Here is a 19,013-nt window from a genome sequence, read left to right as displayed (position 1 = left end):
ATTATAAAGCATTGGTTACTCGTGAGTAATTACATTAATGCCTGAGTTAAAATCTACAGTGAAAAGTAAACCCAATGCAAGAGTGAGTTTACCTGATAATATCAGGATTAAAAGGGGGAAAACATTCTATTCCTGCCTTTCCCTTTTTCCTTAAGTCATCTTGCCCAGTTTCGTCCTGCAGGATTTCTGCTCAGAATTTGGGCAAGTACTGATGGAAGCAAGCCTTTTTGTTTATTTAACAATTGTGAAACTGTGTGTGAGTGAACTGAGGCTGTTTCTGGTGTTCTGTTTCAGTGCACTGTGAGGCCAGTGAATGGAGCCCTTGGAGTCCATGCACAAAGAAAGGAAAAACATGCGGCTTCAAAAGAGGAACTGAAACACGGGTCCGAGAAATAATACAGCATCCATCAGCAAAGGGTAACCTGTGTCCCCCTACCAGTGAGGCAAGGAAGTGTACAGTACAAAGGAAGAAGTGTCCAAAGGGAGAAAGAGGTACAGTCATACTAACAATATGTGCTCAGTTGGATCCACATGATTTGATGCAAATTTCACTATTTCTTAGGAAACATTTAGTATGATCACTCATGTCTAAAAAAGTCTAAAATGTGTACCAAAGAATATGTTGGCTGTAAAGTACAGAATCTTGAGATGGTGATTCTTAAAAATGGAGCTTGGTATCAGAACTTTACACACAAGTGTGCTAAATGAATCCTGGAGAAGGAGCTGCATTATAATGCATCTATGTCTATATCTTCCTTTGGGGCTATTATCTTTCCTATCACGCATCTTCCTAGTACCTGGCAAACTCATGGGAAGCCTCAGAAATGCAAAGTCAAACAGCATTTGGTACACACATGAGAATGGTGAATACCAGCCACCAACTTACTCCTTTTTTCATTTCCTACAAATCAAAGTAGTGCAATTAGGTGTTAAGCTTTTATAGCAAAACATGTTTTAAAAGTTATATATTTTATTAGCATAATACAAGCATTAATGACAATTTATCCCCAGATTTTTTCATATTACACTAACTTAATATATCAGATTATAGAGCCTACCAAATCAATATTAAATAACTCTGTGTAAGGGCTTGTTCTGAAGTCTTGTTAGGGCTAAAGAAAACTCATGTATCATTTAATATGATGCTTTCTGGTGATTAAACATCTATCTAGAAGATTTGCAGCTGTTGACTTTTAAAATATAATTTTTCCATCTTTCTTGCTTATCCCCAGTACCACTGCCTACAAATATGCTATGTACCTATTAGTAGTAATCTGCTGACTCTATAAATGATCCTTTCAATTAATTAATTGAAAAAATTAATGCAGCCAAGCTATAGCTTGGCTGACTCTATAGTTGAACTTCCTTTGCTTATTTCATTCATTCATCATTTTATTGAATTTTTACTTTATAGCCACACATAGTGCTAAGCACTTGGGATTCTCAACTATAAGGGTACCATCTCTATTCTGAAGTTACACTCAGAGTCCAGTGGAGGGTTGAGATAAGTTTAAGCAGATAATCATAGTATCACATATGAAGGGAGACTTGGTGTGTGAAAACACTCAATGGAAACACAGAAGAGAGTGCTGTGAAACTTGAACTTTGCTCATACAAGAAAGAACTTGGGTCACCCATCCTTTGCAATGTCTTCCCTGTACCAGAAGACCAAGCTGACCACCGTCAGGATGGGTACAGCCTGCCGTTGCCATTAGTAATCAAGTAGTTAATGTGACAAACTTCTTGAGTACGTGGATTATTTTAAAGGAAATTTCAAACTTTTGTAAATTTATAGGAGGTTTTGATTAAAATTAGGTTTAAGGAATGAAAGTTGGCTAGTGAAAAAGGTCTTTCTGACATTTGTTACCAATTAATTTAAAACATCTTAGATTTTAAAAGTTGGATTTGGAAATCAAATATTTCATCACTCTTACTTGTTGGTAAGCTCCCATAGCCGTACATTTACTTATGTTTACTAAATTTTCTTGAAATTTAATGATTCACAGGTGGTCTTTGTTCATATTATTTTTTCCACAAAGATTCTACATTACTAATCAGTAGTGTACTTTGCTTTTAAAATATAAGTGAAGAAAATCTCATCCAATAGATAAATTATGATACTAATTACATTTTATTTCTTTTATTTGAGAAAGTAGTTTTCTAATATATTTTGCTAGCACTGACTTAAACATTGAAAAATGTTAGGTTTTAGACTAGCAGCAAGTAAAATAAATGCCATAAGAAGTTTAAAATAATAACCTGTAACATAAGATTGACTTAAGTTTCTTTCTGGTCTTTTTCTTCCCTTCTAAGTAGGATACAATGACATTTTATGTTTACAATGAGAACTTTTTACAACTAGAAAATTTTAGGTGCTTTATTCTTTTCCAAATTTGATAATCAATAGACTACCGAGTAGGAAGTGTGGATTACATGTATAATTAAATTCAAGATTCAGTTCCATTTTTATTTAGTTTTCAGTCATCTTTTTATATGTCTGTCAAAAGTATTTTCTCAAGTAGCCTATCTAGAAAGTTAAGATAGGAAGGAAACCACTTTTTTCTTCTTTCCTTAACTTCTCTAATCTATTGATTTTCATAACTTCTCTTAATAATAACTCAAATGTAAAATAAATATCTATTTGAATATGAAAGAAACCAAATAGAAAAGTAATTATGACTTCTGAACTTGCCACTCTAGCAAAAATCACATCAAAATCATACTACTACCCAGAGCCTTCTCATTTATATTGTATATCTCAGAGCTATACAATAAAATGATGAATATAAACACAATAAAGTGATGAAGATACAATTTATCCTACCACTAGAATAGCTGTTACTTGAGCTGCACCTAAATCCTTGTAGATTCACAAAATAACATCTTCTAGGTTCATGGCTGTGCATTTCCATATGAGTAAGCTAAAAGATAAGGCTTTATAAAACAAAATTTAGCCTTAAAATCTTGAATTTAAATTTACATCTATCATCCCTGCCTAAGAGGTTAACAATAGACAGAGGTAGATAATTCTTATTTGGAAAAGGTATGGAGCATGTGTTCAGGATTTTTTCTGCTGTGTTGTAATTGCCAAAGGCAAGGTCTCCAGGGAAGAATGATAAGATCCAGAAATGACTTTTCAAAATGTACACAAAGAAGAAGCTGAATAAGAAGAACTAGATTTTAGTAACAGAGTGGATTACTCTCGTTGTAAGATGGATATTTATACACACGAAATTTTCACATATATATATATGAAAAGTTGGTTGCAAAATCTTACACATTTACACATTTTTCTTACTGATATTCTTCTCATGCTTAGAATAATTATCATAAATTAATCCAAGACGATAAATGTGTTTTCTGTAGCCCCAAATCTAAACTTTTCTCTGATACACTACTTGCTTGCACATTTAGGATTATTTCCTTTTACTTGACATGCAGAATTTTAATCACTCTTAACTTCTCCATCAATTATAAACTTTTATAAGAAGTTATTACTATTGCAGTAGTTTCTAGTTGAGTATATCTCAATTGAATTATATATATCTGAAATGTCACAGATAAGTAACATGTATTTTAAGAGATTATGAGGGCTAACATAACATATACTAGTATCACATATGCCTTAAAACAATATATTTGAAATAGAAATAAGCAAGGAGAAAATGCACTTTTAATGGTTTCCAAATTATACTTTTTAACTCTTTTGATATATTGGGTGTAACCATCTTAGATAAGGGGAAGTGAAACAGAGCAGGGAAGTATATACATGTTTGCATTTGATGCAAAAGAGTGATATTTTTGTTTGTTTGGAGTGGAAGGTAGATGCAAAGAAGGGCAGATCACCAAAATGTTTCCCATTCATATGTGAACATGAACATGAAGTCGCTCAGTCATGTCTGACTCTTTGCGACCCCATGGACTGTAGCCTACCAGGCTCCTCTGTCCATGGGATTTTCCAGGAAATAGTACTGGAGTGGATTGCCATTTCCTTCTCCAAGGGATCTTCCCAACCCAGGGATCGAACCTGGGTCTCCGGCATCGTAGACAGATGCTTTACCGTCTGAGCCACCAGGGAAGTCCTCACAAAACCATTCATATGTAGATTGCTTTAATTAACTGAAGAGAATTTCCGATAGATACTGGGTTTTGAACAAATTTACAAAGAATGAAAGAAATTTTGTCCTTTGGTGAATTGCATGAACAAGATCCTAATTAATTACATGTAGTACACGATCTTGGGATAGAAAGGAGAGAGAAGAACAGAGTCATGGAAAAAAATGGGGACAGGGTCTAGTTTCTTGCTGTAAAGAAAGAAATAGCATCCTTCTTGGCAGAGGAGGAAAAAAGGAATCCATTAAAATATAAACAAATGAAAATATCCAGACATTTCCAGGGAAGAAACAAGCATGGGAATTATTGCATTATTTAAACGTACTGTAGGTCACCTTATGTGCCTTCTGAAAATTAAGTCCAGTTGTAAAATTCTACTAGGTTTTACATAGAAGAAAAGTGTTGTAAGTTAACTTACAAATTGTTATTAATCATGTTTTTAAATACCAGTATTATACATATGCATTATACTTATCATGAGCACTATATTTAAAATTACAGCAAATTTAGTTTTTTAAAAAGGAAGCAAATAAAAAGTGAATCTACTTTGTTCCCAGGTTTGCGCCCCTGTCCTCTGGTTTACTTCTTAAAATATTTGTAACAGCCACTCCAGTGATGAAGAGCTGAGTTTTCTACAGGAAGGATTCATATTAAAAATTCATTCAAATTCAAAACAAGACATTTAGCCAAAATTTTTGGAACCATTTTCAAAATCCAAATAGAAGGCTTCATTAGCTCAAAATTGTAGGATGCCAACTGGCTTAGAGAATTTCGGTGATGTCCTCTCACCACCTTCACCTCATGGAGGAAGACCAGCTGGCCTGCAAACACTCATCCTGTTTAAGCATTGGTGGGGGGGGGGGGGGGGGGCGGGGTGCTCTCTGCTCTTTCCCTGCACACAGTCAGTACACTGGCCCTCTGACATGTCAGAGAAAATTCCACAAAATAAAGAGCTGAGATAAGGATGGCATTAAAGACTGGTTTACAGCCAGTCATGAGTCTGCTCCCCAGCGTATACATCTTCTTGTCACAGTTAGAGGCATCTAGTGGGGCAAGGCTGCTAAATAGCTTACAATGCACAAGTCAGCCCCCCACATCAAAAATTATCTGCCAGTTTAGTCCATCCTAAAGGACATCAGTCCTGGGTATTCATTGGAAGGACTGATGTTGAAGCTGAAACTCTAATACTTTGGCCACCTGATGCAAACAGCTGACTCATGTGAAAAGAGCCTGATGCTGGGAAAGATTGAGGGCAGGAGGAGAAGGGGATGACAGAGGATAAGATGGTTGGATGGCATCACCGACTCAATGGACATGGGTTTGGGTGGACTCCGGGAGTTGATGATGGGCAGGGAGGCCTGGTGTGCTGCGGTTCATGAGGTCACAAGTTGGACACGACTAAGCAACTGAACTGAACTGAACTGAACTATGCCAAAGAGGAGAAACCCTGGTGTAAACTCAACAGTTTCTCTTTGTGATCCTTCTTTAGGGTCTAGTCAGCCCCTTACCTAAATGGTTTTTTGTTGAGATTCTGTGAAGAACCAATGTAAGTTTTCATTCAACCAAGGCAAGGTTTCATTGCCACCAATGGAAACCTCTGCATGGTGCAAACCTTTGGTGACAAGAACAATTTGGTGGAACAGAGGGGAAGTTTTTGCCACCCAATTTCCCTGGTGGCTCAGACAATAAAGAATCTGCCTGCAATGCAGAAGAGCCAGGTTCAATCCCTGGATTTCGAAGAGCCTCTGGAAAAGGGAATGGCAACCCACTCCAGTATTCTTGCCTGGAGAATTCCATGGACAGAGGAGCCTGGTGGGCTACAATTCCAAAGAGTCCAACACAACTGAGCGACTTTCACTTTGAATTTAAAATATTCCAGTACCATACAAAAATATTTAGCTATGTTTAAAGCCTCTAGGAAAAGTAATCTATTGCAAATATATAATGCCTTTCACTCTGAGATATGGTCCTTCATATAAATGTGTGGCCTTTCTCTTAAAGGCTAAACCCAGCTTTTCATCTAATGTCCCCAGTGGAGAGGCCTGTCATTTGTTTAGTAAATGTTTAGTTCATTTTTTGGCTGCACTGGGTCTTTGTTGCTACACACGGCTTTCTCTAGTTGCGGCGAGTGGGGGCTGCAGTCTAGTCACAGTGCACCGGCTTCCTGTTATCATGGCTTCCCTTCTTGCGGAGAACAGGCTCTAGGAGCACAGGCTTCAGTGGTTGCAGCACGTGGGCTCTAGAGCTCCAGCTCAGTCGTTGTGGTGCACGAGCTCAGGTGCCCCACGGCATGTGGGATCCTCCCAACCCAGGGATCAAACTCATGTCCTCTGCACTGGCAGAAGGATTCCCAACCACTGGACCACCAGTAAAGCCCCATAGCTCTCTCTTCACCAAGACTAATTATGTGACTATAGTCATCTCTGTTTTTTAATGCTTTCCTGTCTATTCGGTTAAACCACATGAAACTGCCATTTTCTTGCACGTAAATGTGTGTGTGTTAGTCATGTCCGACTCTTTGCAACCCCATGGACTATGGCCTACCAGGCTTCTCTGTCCGTGGGCTTCTCCAGGCAAGAATAGTGGAGTGGGTTGTCATTCCCTTTTCCAGGGGATCGTCCAGACCCACGGCTCAAACCTGGGTCTCCTGCATTCTTTACCATCTAAGCCACCAGGGACTAGCTCTTACTTTGCTTGTCAATAGTCAAATATTAACAATTTCATGGGCTTCCCTAGTGGCTCAGTTGGTAAAGAATCTGCCTGCAATGCAGGAGACCTGGGTTCAATTCCCAGTCGGGAAAAGCCCCTGGAGAAGGAAATGGCAACCCACTCCAGTACTCTTGCCTGGAGAATTCCATGGACAGAGGAGCCAGACAGGCTGCAGTCCATGGGATTGCAAAGAATCGGACATGACTGTGTGACTTTCACTTTCACTAGAGTTTAACCTAATACTTCAAAATTTTATCTCTAAATTCTATAAATACTCAAACTAGACTTAGAGTACCATTGTTACTGACCAAAAGATTACCGTTTGTATATGCTATCACCAAATACAAATTTGGGGCTTTTAATATTAATACAGGTATGCTACTGTTACTGATCTCTAAAGACCCCATAACAACATGGTTCATCTTCCAGTCCATCTCAGTCATGTTCACACATGGCCTATGCACTGATTTATTTGATTATGTATTTTTTCCTTCACTATGTTCACAACTGTTACTCCACTTTGTTTCTTTCCTGCCAATTCCAACCTAATCTTTGAAGCATCAAATCAACTTGCCAATTCCACAGCCATGTGTCCAAATTTATTATCCATATGGTTAAAAGAGTTTGCCTCTGTGATAGGCCCCAGTTTCTCTCATTGATTCCTCTGACGTTGACATTACAATGGCAGGATCTTTGCAGGCATTATCTGTTGCCCAGGTTTGTGGGGTGAAGACCATGCTAAGCTCGTTTATATATGTACAGTTTACTCCCCTCTGTAATAATGGAACTGAAGGGTCACATCCAGCACCTAGACAGATTTCGAAAAAAAGTGAAATGACAGTTATTAGGTTTCTTGCTTTGAACACAATTCCATTGTATATTCTTAATCTCTGTTAATGAAAAACTTGCATACAATTCCACTGTATATTCTTAAACTTCTGTTAATGCAAAAGTTCTGCAGAAGGTAAGATGCCTTTCATTTCATGTTTTACAATCCCAGGTACTATACTAGTTTTTATAATTTAGCCAAGTTATTACCTCATTAAAATTAATACCAAGTTTGTACCATTCCATCTTTGGAGGTTCTCTGAGATTTGAGAGCTATTCATAGTGGTCAAAATTCACAATGGACACGATTCACAGTGTGAAATACTTAAGTATCACTATCATCTGTGCAGTCTCTGCTGGTAGAAGAATCATTTTTAGGCTTTACCAGTGTGTTGGAACATACACTGCAGCATCTCTATTCTAAAATAGTTTTTATACTAACTCTTTATAACAAATTATTTTTGCAAATGCCTATATTTTCTGAGATTTCTGTTTTGTGATTTTTATAAATATCTGATGCTTTCAACCCATTGGTATGTGTGACAGAGCACATTGATCAGGAAGTTGAATCAAGTAGTAGCTGTAGTATACAAAGCATTCTTCAGCCTCTAACCAGGCAATGGTCTTGCCATTGTTCACGTCCTGTGTGTTGGGATGAAACTGTTTCAGTTCATTTATGCTCCATAAGAAATAACCCCCAAACATACAGGCTTAAAACAATAAATGTGGATGGGCAGTGTGGGCTGGGATCCACTGTGCAATTCTGGCTGGTTCCCTAATGTGGTAGACTGGTTGAGCACAGAGGAAACTGCTATTTCTATCATCCTCAAGGTGGCCAGGAATTCTATAATGTTCTAAGAGGAAGAGAAGCAGTCCTGTTGAGTATGTGCTGAGAACTGGCACAATTTTATTTCCACCATGTTTTGTTAGTCTATGCAAGTTACAAGGCCAGTCCTGATTCAAGAGTTAAAGAAATAGATATCCCCTCTTGCAGGGAGAAGTCCCCAGAGTTACTTTGCGATTTGGTATGCATATACAGGGATGAGTGGAGACCTGTAACCGTTTTTTTCCATCTACCACAGAGGTCGTTCTCTTGTTTGTAGTTAGATGAGTGTGACTGCTCTTTTATTCAGCATTGTCTTCCTGTCTAAGGTAATGGCTCTTCCTTTGTAAAAACACATTCAACAGTTGATACAGGAGATAGTGTATAGATTATTTCTATTATACTTTCTAGTTTGTAAAGGGAAGAGTAGGAATATTAATAATCATTTTTTAAAAGGCCAGTCAAGAAACCCTCATACACTCAACACATATCTATTAAAGCACCAGCTTATGCTTGGCACTTTCAGCACTTTTGGGGTTGGCCAAAAAGTTCATTCAGGTTTTTCCACACACTCTTACAGAAAAACCTGAATGAACGTTTTGGCCAACCCAATAGCAGTGGACAGGAAAGACAGAAGTCCCGGCTATCGTGAATCTCTTATTCTATTAAGTGTGTTTAAGTGTGTGTGCTAAATCACTTCAGTCGTGTCCTACTCTTTGCGACCCCATGGACTGTAGCCCGCTAGGCTCCTCTGCCCATGGGATTCCCCAGGCAAGAATACTGGAGTAGGTTGCCATTTCCTCCTCCTGGAGGTCTTCCCACCCAGGGATCGAACCCATGTCTCTTAACGTTTCCTCCACAGGAAGGTAGGGGCTTCTTTACCACTGAACCACTGGGGAGCCCGTCATGGTTTATATTGGGCCACAGAGCAAAGACCATCAACGATCAGCTCGCATGTAGCATCCACTTGTGTGGACAGTTTTCATCGTGATTTGTTCTGTCAGTAGCTGCAGTTTCATTCGTTTGCATTTATAAAAACATTTGTTTATGCTGGCAAGAACGAACAATCTCTGCCTGCTTTTCTTTTTGGTCTGCAGGCAAATCTTTTTCTCTGTGACCACCATGTCAATGTGCTAATGTGTGCTTGTGAGATGACTGAGTAGGGTTAAAGGTACAGCTTGTAGTTGTGGAACAGAGCTGCGTTAACGGGCTCTTTGGAGAAATGACCCTGAGACCTTGGCTTCGTGTGTAGCCTGTTCCAGCCAGCTGAGATCCCTGCCAATGAGGAGGGTTCCCTAGAGAGAGCCTCAGGGAGCATCAGCATAAATTTAAATTCTGGACCCCCAAGTATAGTTTCCAAAAGGGCCTTCTTGTCCTTTGCTAATTACAAAGTAAACATTTCTCCGGCAAAAAAGACACTTCCTCCTTTCATGCTCCTGTCCTCCTTCCCACCTCCCAAACACAGTCACTCCTTGAAACTGCTGGTGTTGCTGAAACCTCTTTGGCAAAGAAATTACCTCACATTTGAAGGCACAAAAGAATTATTCTTTCCATAGATTATTATCTTGTTCTCTTTTTTTATCTACTCTGGTAACTTCACAGAAGTGTTACAGACTAACTTTGTAGATTGTTAACAGCCTGACAGAAAAGACTAGTTACCTCCATCCACCCGCCTCCCAAGAGGCCAATACAACCAAGGTTACAACACCAAGTCAATACAACCAGGTTGCAATGAAATTCCCTGACTTCACTGAAACAGAAACATTCTCAAACTTGTTTACATTAAAACCCTATCATTTTTAGCATCATGAAAGGGAAAGATCACTTGAATGGTTTCATTCTCGTACATTGCTATCAAAGCAGACCCCAAATAGATTATGGTGTACTTTTGTACTAATGGACAAACCCCAGCATAAAATTCTAGCGCAGTGGCTGGCACCTGTGGTCTATTATCGGTAACATGTGCAAAATGAGTATAAATTCTTCAGAACCCATTATTCTACTAAGTTTCTGCTCTCCTTCACATGTACTTCACTTTCCATTTTATTTTCTATTCGATTCGTTTTTCCTTTTGCTTAAAGCACCTCATTCTTCATGTCCTAAATCGGAAATGTTTTCTATCACTTTTCTTACTGTTTTTAAGTTTCTTTAAAAAATTATTTGCAAATGTTGTCATTATTAAGAGTAAAACAGTTTATGTCAGAGTATTTATCCTTCAGTGATAGTCCTTTTTCACCAAGCTCACTGTTACCCTCTGTGTACTTACTAGGATATTTAAAAATGACAGATTTCAAATTAACTTAAGCAAAAAGGAACCTATTGGCTGAAAACACAGCTTGCTCTAAGTGCTCAAACGGTATCATTGGATACATCTTCTTTTCTCCTTCTTGGCATTTCAATTCATCCTGCCTCTGTTTGTGTTTGTTTATTGGCATTGTTCTCCCCTGCTACAGGGAGTCTGTCTCTACTCACAGGGAAAGCTTGGCTGGGGAAGCCCTAAGTCTACATCCAGGTTGCTCTCAGTCCAAAAGGATAGTAAGCTCTCTCTTTCAGCATCCATTCATCCAATCACATGGGAGATGCAAATTGACCCTGCTTGACTCATGTGTCTACCCTTGAACCCATCACTGTGACAGAGGAAATGGAGTGCTGTGATTGGTCTGCCTCAGTCACATGCCCACTGTTGAAGCCAAGGGACACATGGGCCATTTTGAGTGGCAGTTCCATGTAGAAATAAGAGTGCTAGGCTGAAGAAACAAAAATATTAGTTGCTCAGTGTGTCTGACTCTTTGCAACCCAATGGACTGTAGCCCTCCAGGCTCCTCTGCCCATGGAATTCTGCAGGCAAGAATACTGGAGTGGGTAGCCATTCCCTTCTCCAAGGGATCTTCCTGACCCAGGGATCGAACCCAGATCTCTTACACTGCAAGCAAATTCTTAACCATCTGAGCAACCAGGGAAGCCCAAAATTAAAAAGTTTGTACTCTTCTATAGGGTAATCCCTATCCAATATTATTTATGGAAAAGAAAATGTTTAAGTAAAAAAGTTTAATCAAAGTTTTACTTCATCTGTTTTAGACTAGACAAGCGTGTCCAGCATAATGCAAATATTTTAACTGATTTTTTTTTTCTGATTTTTCTGGTTTGCTATAAACCTTTCTTTATGAGTATATGGTCTCTCAAATGAATAGAAATAGAATCCACTATTCATATGAATGGTTTCTGGGATTGATTTGTGCAGGCTAAAGTAAAGACATGTCCATTTCCATTTCTAGCAGCTGAGTGTTCTGTGTGAAATTTACCACCAGTATGGGTAATGACCTCTTGCTTGATTATGCACCAGGCCACTGGAACTTTAAGATTAACTCAAACCTAATTACTGAACTCTTGTGTTTATACTGTGTATACACCACCCGGTCATAACTCTATCCTTTGTGAGCCCAAGCTGCCATAATTGAAAAATATGTTTTGTAAAAGCTTGTTTTGTTTATTTGTTGTTTCTGCTGGAAAAGCCAACTTTTGTAATTTTTGCAAGAGATCAAAATTAGGAAATGGTTTGTGAACAGAGTCCAATTATGTTTTCTATCTCAATGCAAAATGTACGTTTTTAAATAAAATATCCCTTTTACTCTTGTCTTATGTGACAACTAATGTCCGGAAACATGGTGGCACTCATTTTTCATTGCTTTTTTAAAAGTAATTAATTTTTTATTTATTTTTGGCTACCCTGGCTCTTCATTGCTACAGGCGGGCCTTCTCTAGTTTCAGAGGCTAGGGGTTACTCTCTAGTTGTGATACATGGGCTTTTCATTGCAGTGGCTTCTCTTGTTAAAGAACACAGGCTCTCGGTGCACGGGCTTCAGTAGCTGCAGTTCGTGGGCTCTAAAGTTCAGGCTCAGTAATTGTTTTCCTCTTTTTTCTCTTAGTACTACAACAAAAATCTCTATAGTGTTAATGAACTGATGCACTCATTTTCTACCAGAGGTTAAAGAGGTGATTGGTGCAGTCGCTCAGTCATGTCCAACTCTTTGCAACCCCATGGCCTGCAGCACGTCAGGGCTCCCTGTCCATCACCAACTCCTGGAACTTACTCAAACACATGTCCATCAAGTCAATGATGCCATCCAACCATCTCATCCTCTGTCACCCCCTTCTCCTCCCACCTTCAATCTTTCCCAGCATCAGGGTCTTTTCAAATGAGTCAGTTCTTCCCATCAGGTGGCCAAAGTATTGGAGCTTCAGCTTCAGCCTCAGTCTTTCTAATGAATATTCAGGACTGATTGCCTTTAGGATGGACTGGTTGGATCTCCTTGCAGTCAAGGGACTCTTAAGAGTCTTCTCCAACACCACAGTGCAAAAGCATCAATTCTTCAGCACTCAGCTTTCTTTATAGTCCAACTCTCAGATCCATACATGACTACTGGAAAAATCATAGCTTTGACTAGACAGACCTTTGTTGACAAAGTAATGTCTCTGGTTTTTAATAGGCTGTCTAGGTTGGTCATAGCTTTTCTTCTAAGGAGCAAGTTTCTTTTAATTTCATGGCTGCAGCCACCGTCTGCAGTGATTTTGGAGCCCAAAAAGAAAGTCTCTCACTGTTTCTACTGTTTTCCTATCTATTTGCCATCAAATGATGGGACCAGATGCCATGATCTTAGTTTTCTGAATGTAGAGTTTTAAGCCAACTTTTTCACTCTCCTCTTTCACTTTCATCAAGAAGCTCTTTAGTGCTTGTTCACTTTCTGCCATAAGGATGGTGTCATCTGCATATCTGAGGTTATTGATATTTCTCCGGGTAATCTTGATTCCAGCTTGTGCTTCTTCCAGCCCAGCATTCCGCATGATGTACTCTGCATAGAAGTTAAATAAGCAGGGTGACAATATACAGCCTTGACGTACTCCTTTCCCGATTTTGAACCAGTCTGTTGTTCCATGTCCAGTTCTAACTGTTGCTTCTTGACATGCATTCTCAGGAGGCAGGTCAGCTGATCTTGTATTCCCATCTCTTGAAGAATTTTCCTGTTTGTTGTGATCCACAGAGTCAAAGGCTTTGGCATAGTCAATAAAGCAGAAGTAGATGTTTTTCTGGAACTCTCTTGCTTTTTCAATGATCCAGCAGATGTTGGCAATTTGATCTCTGGTTCCTATGCTTTTTCTAAATCCAGCTTGAACATCTGGAAATTCACAGTTCACGTACTGTTGAAGTTTGGCTTAGAGAATTTTGAGCATTGCTTTGCTAGCATGTGAGATGAGTGCAATTGCGCAGCAGTTTGAACACTCTTTGGCATTGCCTTTCTTTGGGATTGGAATGAAAACTGACCTTTTCAAGTCCTGTGGCCACTGCTGAGTTTTCCAGATTTCCTGGCATATTGAGTGCAAGACTTTCACAGCATCATCTTTTAGGATTTGAAATAGCTCAACTGGAATTCCATCACCTCCACTAGCTTTGTTCGTAGTGATGCTTCCTAAGGCCCACTTGACCACATTTCAGGATGTCTGGCTCTAGGTGAGTGATCACACCGTCGTGGTTATCTGGGTCATGAAGACCTTTTTTGTACAGTTCTTCTGTGTATTCTTGCCATCTCTTCTTAATATCTTCTGCTTCTGTTAGGTCCATACCATTTCTGTCCTTTATTGTGCCCATCTTTGCATGAAATGTTCCCTTGGTATCTCTAATTTTCTTGAAGAGATCTCTAGTCTTTCCCATTATATTGTTTTCCTCTATTTCTTTGCATTGATCACTGAAGAAGGCTTTCTTATCTCTCCTAGCTATTCTTTGGAACTCTGCATTCAAACGGGTATATCTTTCCTTTTCTCCTCTGCTTTTCACTTCTCTTGTTTTCACAGCTATTTGTAAGGCCTCCTCAGACAACCATTTTGCCTTTTTACATTTCTTTTTCTCGGGGATGGTCATTATCCCTGCCTTCTGTACAATGTCACAAACCTCTGTCCATAGTTCTTCAGGCACTCTGTCTATCAGATCTAATCCCTTGAATCTATTTGCCAGTTCCCCTGAGCAATCATAAGGGATTGATTTAGGTCACACCTGGATGGTCTAGTTGTTTTGCCTACTTTCTTCAATTTAAGTCTGAATTTGGCAATAAGGAGTTCATGGTCTGAGCCACAGTCAGCTCCTGGTCTTGTTTTTGCTGACTGTATAGAGCTTCTCCGTCTTTGGCTGCAAAGAATATAATCAGTCTGATTTTGGTATTGACCATCTGATGATGTCCATGTGTAGAGTCTTCTCTTGTGTTGTTGGAAGAGGGTGTTTTCTATGACCAGTTATTTGTCCCTTGTTATATGTCCCGGGACATATTCTTGTTATTTGTTCCACCTAATCCCCTAGCACAATGCTTTTTTTCAGGATTTTTGTCATTTATTCTCCTTTTTTTAATTGCTAGATGCAGAATTGAAAACACTAGGTTACAAACCAGCTTTAAATTGGCTAGGAGCTTAGGAGAACTACTCTGAACACTTTTTATATAAACTCTAAGGAGGTCAGATGTAGAAAAATCTCAGCTGCTGTACTTGGATCCCATGAGCCACTGACCATTTATAATTAATATTAATAAATGGCAGATGACAGATGTTTATTGCTTAACTAAAAATGTGTGTGCAATACTAAATTAAAAAAAATAAGTTAGTTTAAGACCCAAAGGACTTGAATATATGTATTTGGAATATTGAAAAGAGTAAAACTACCAACACATGATCCAGAATCTTCTAACTGCAAAAACCCAAAGTTCCATAGGAAACATAAAACTGTCTTTAATTCATGATATTAGATATTGGATTTGCCATGAAACTCTGTTCCTTTAAACTAAAAGGCCTTTTCACAAACCTACATTTCTCTGGAAAGGAGGCTTATGAATCATTAGTAAATCCTTAATTATTGATATTACAGTCTAAAACCAGATTGTTTAACATATTTAGCTTTTATAGTCGATTTTTTATTTAAAAAATTCAAATTCTGAGTTGGTTTAAATCTTAATATTCCATGGAGCCCCACTAAATTGCACAACAACTGGAAGAATTTTCTCACTGCTGGACACTAAAGGGGTAAGGTGGGGTAGTTCAGTTTCCTAGTTTCATTATGCCTCGGAACTTGATAAAATGATTAAAATGGAGATGAGACTTCTAGTTATTAATGAAGAAGTAATAATGGTTTTCCAGAGTAAGGCATCAGAGAAGGCAATGGCACCCTACTCCAGTACTCTTGCTTGGAAAATCCCATGGATGGAGGAGCCTGTTAGGCTGCAGTCCATGGGGTCACTAAGAGTCGGACACGACTGAGTGACTTCACTTTCACTTTTCACTTTCATGCATTGGAGAAGGCAATGGCAACCCACTCCAGTGTTCTTGCCTGGAGAATCCAAGGGACAGAGGAGCCCGGTGGGCTGCCGTCTATGGGGTCACACAGAGTTGGACATGACTGAAGTACTTAGCGGCAGGGTAATTATAGTGGGCCACAAATTACCATTTTCAAAAAGCCAAAGAAAATAATTTGCTTGGGTTGTATCCTTGCCTGCATGCATGCTAAGTCACTTCAGTCGTGTCCAACTCTTTGAGATCCTAAGGACTATGACCCATCAGGCTCCTCTGTCCATGGATTCTCCAGGCAAGAAAGCTAGAAAATAATTTGGTTAGGTTGTATATCCTTGCTGTATATCCTTTACTCAAACCCAATAACCATATCCATTGACATATATTCTTTCTGATGGGGTTGTGATTTAACAATATGATTTGTCTAGATCTTGGCAGTTTTGCATAATTATCTCATGTAGTTCTTTTAACTATTTCAGGTATCTCTGCATTTCTACTATCAACTCCATTTTTAAAATGAGGAAATTGAGACTTTGCATTTGAGTGCTTAGTTGCTCAGTCGTGTCTGACTCTTTTTTACCCTTTGAACTGTAGCCCACCAGGCTCCTCTGTCCGTGGGATGTTTCAGGCAAGATTACTGGAGTGGGTTGCATTTCCTTCTCCAGGGGATCTTCCCAATCCAGGGACTGAAACTGAGTCTCCTGAACCTCCTGCATTGCAGGCAGATTCTTTACCCACTGAGCCACGTGGGTGCAAGTGAGTCAGTTCAGTTCAGTCGCTCAGTCGTGTCCAACTCTTTGCGACCCCATGAATTGCAGCACACCAGGCCCCCCTGTCCATCACCAACTCCCGGAGTTCACTCAAACTCACATCCATCGAGTCGGTGATGCCATCCAGCCATCTCATCCTCTCTCATCCCCTTCTCCTCCTGCCCCCAATCCCTCCTAGCATCAGAGTCTTTTCCAATGAGTCAACTCTTCGCATGAGGTAGCCAAAGTATTGGAGTTTCAGCTTTAGCATCAGTCCTGCCAAAGAACACCCAGGACTGATCTCCTTTAGAATGGACTGGTTGAATCTTCTTGCAGTCCAAGGGACTCTCAAGAGTCTTCTCCAACACCACAGTTCAAAAGCATCAATTCTTCAGCACTCAGCTTTCTTCACAGTCCAACTCTCATACCCATACATGACTACTGGAAAAACCATAGCCTTGACTAAACGGATCTTTGTTGGCAAAATAATGTCTCTGCTTTTGAATATGCTATCTAGGTTGGTCATAACTTTCCTTCCAAGGAGTGAGCGTCTTTTAATGTCATGGCTGCAGTCACCATCTGCAGTGATTTTGGAGCCCAAAAAAATAAAGTCTGACACTGTTTCCACTGTTTCCCCATCTATTTCCCGTGAAGCGATGGGACCAGATGCATCTGAGTAGGTGACTATAAATCACACATAGTAAGCTATAGACATAGAACTCAAACTCAGACCTGACTCCAAGATCAGTGAAATTTCAAGTAACTGAGGCTGAAAAAAGTTTATAACAACCTTAAGAGTGTTAGCTAGTAAATAGATGATTCAGGACTAGAACGTGGATATTTTGTCTGTTAATCCAATCTTCTTTCTATGCTATGTCTTTCAACATTTTTGCCACATGTTCAAGATGACCATTTATTTATATTTTTCTGACCTTTGAAAATTATACACACCAGACATGTGGTTGGCATTAGCTATTATTTCTTATTGTCATTTTATTGCTGGTAAAATTGAGAACCTTCTATTTCTACCACAAAATCTGCTAAATCTTTCCTGTTTTACAATCATTCTGTTGTTCAAAGAACAAACTTGAATTTAATGAGCAAATTGGCCTTTTGCCTCAAATCACACTGCTGTTTTAAAGTCAAATGTTTTTCACAAATTGCTAACATCGTATTCAAATGGAATAAATGGTTATGTTCGCAGCATCATACTGTCTAAACAAAGATACTGTCTGTCAATAGTCTGTGACCTTCAGGCTCTAAGTGCCTTACATGCAGTTTTCATGGGGTTATATTTAAATATGGAACCTAATAAAGATCCTCATTGGGGTTTTTAAAAGGTTATTAAAAATAATACCTCATCCAAGTACTATAAAATAACAAGACAAAATGAAATTCACAAAAACAAAAATGTATTTCAGAGGTTCAGATTTGCAACTCGGTTTACAAAATATATATGTCTCCTAAGTGTTGTGTGAATCAGTGAATATGCCAGACGTGGAGCAAAGTTCCCAGCCCAGGAGGCTTCCAAGCCTGAAGCAAGCTGTAAGAGGATAGAGTTCCAAGAGAGAACACAATGTGCATGTAGGAATAAAGCAGATGCGGCATGACTTTTGGTTTGTTCTTGGGAACTCACGACTGTATGGAAAAATCACATGCTGCTCTCAATTGCTCTAGACATCTGCTGAAGGCACGTGAGATTGAGGGTAGGGTGATGGTGTAAAATTCCTCCTAGAATATAGTAGCTTAACTTTGAAACTGACTGTCACAGAAGAAGAGTTTATTTCTAACATTATAAATATATATATAGCATGTTCCTCCAGGTAGGGAAAGAGAGGGCAGGAAGCTGTTTGTTTGCAAAAAGATGGGAGCATATATTTCCTCTAGTAGTTTTATTAGGTATCTATTTACAGACTTTAGTTTGGGCTGTCAAAGACCAGCCCACTTCTAATGGTGTGCATGTTTGTGATACCTTGCTCTTGGCAAAAGCTTAACAATTTAAAGAGGCTTTTAAATATTTTTTAGATGTGAAATTGAGCTCACAAAATAAGCTTAATGGCAAGTTAGTCAGAAACACATGGATATGTTTCCTTTCAATTATATACAGATTTTCAGAATTAAGATGTGGTAAAAACCTACTAGTGATCTATTAAGCCTTCTAGAGCACATGAAACATAATTAGACATCTTCAAATTCAAGGATGGCCTCATGGAAATAAGAATAAATTGGTGCTTGCCATTTTGGCCTTGCCCATGTGTTTTTAAAAACACTTCATTGAATCTCATTTTTGAAAGGTGTATATGCTCCTATCAGGAAAAGAACAATGTGAAGAGAGCAAAAGAAACATGGGATGTTAAAAAAGCAGGGTAATAGATACATTATGAAACTGCTTCTTTGCTGGATTTTGTTTTGTTGCTGCTGTCCTGTGGAAACATGAAGACCATGGCTTTACAAGTTGACCTCACTCC

General features: G+C 39.0%; 1 protein-coding gene across 2 annotated transcripts in view; it reads left to right on the top strand.

The window, feature by feature from the left end:
- RSPO3 (R-spondin 3) overlaps positions 1-19,013 on the top strand; it is a 106,554-nt gene that overhangs the window by 44,944 nt on the left and 42,597 nt on the right. For both annotated transcript variants that reach the window (XM_055534947.1, XM_055534946.1), the window contains exon 4: positions 295-492. In XM_055534947.1, coding sequence (XP_055390922.1) covers positions 295-492 — 198 coding nt within the window. The remainder of the gene's footprint in view (positions 1-294; positions 493-19,013) is intronic.

The sequence above is a fragment of the Bubalus kerabau genome, chromosome 9 (assembly GCF_029407905.1).
Source record: "Bubalus kerabau isolate K-KA32 ecotype Philippines breed swamp buffalo chromosome 9, PCC_UOA_SB_1v2, whole genome shotgun sequence".
Lineage (NCBI taxonomy): Eukaryota > Metazoa > Chordata > Mammalia > Artiodactyla > Bovidae > Bubalus > Bubalus kerabau.
Note: the sequence above shows the minus strand (reverse complement) of the source record. Positions and strands in the feature narration are given on the sequence as shown.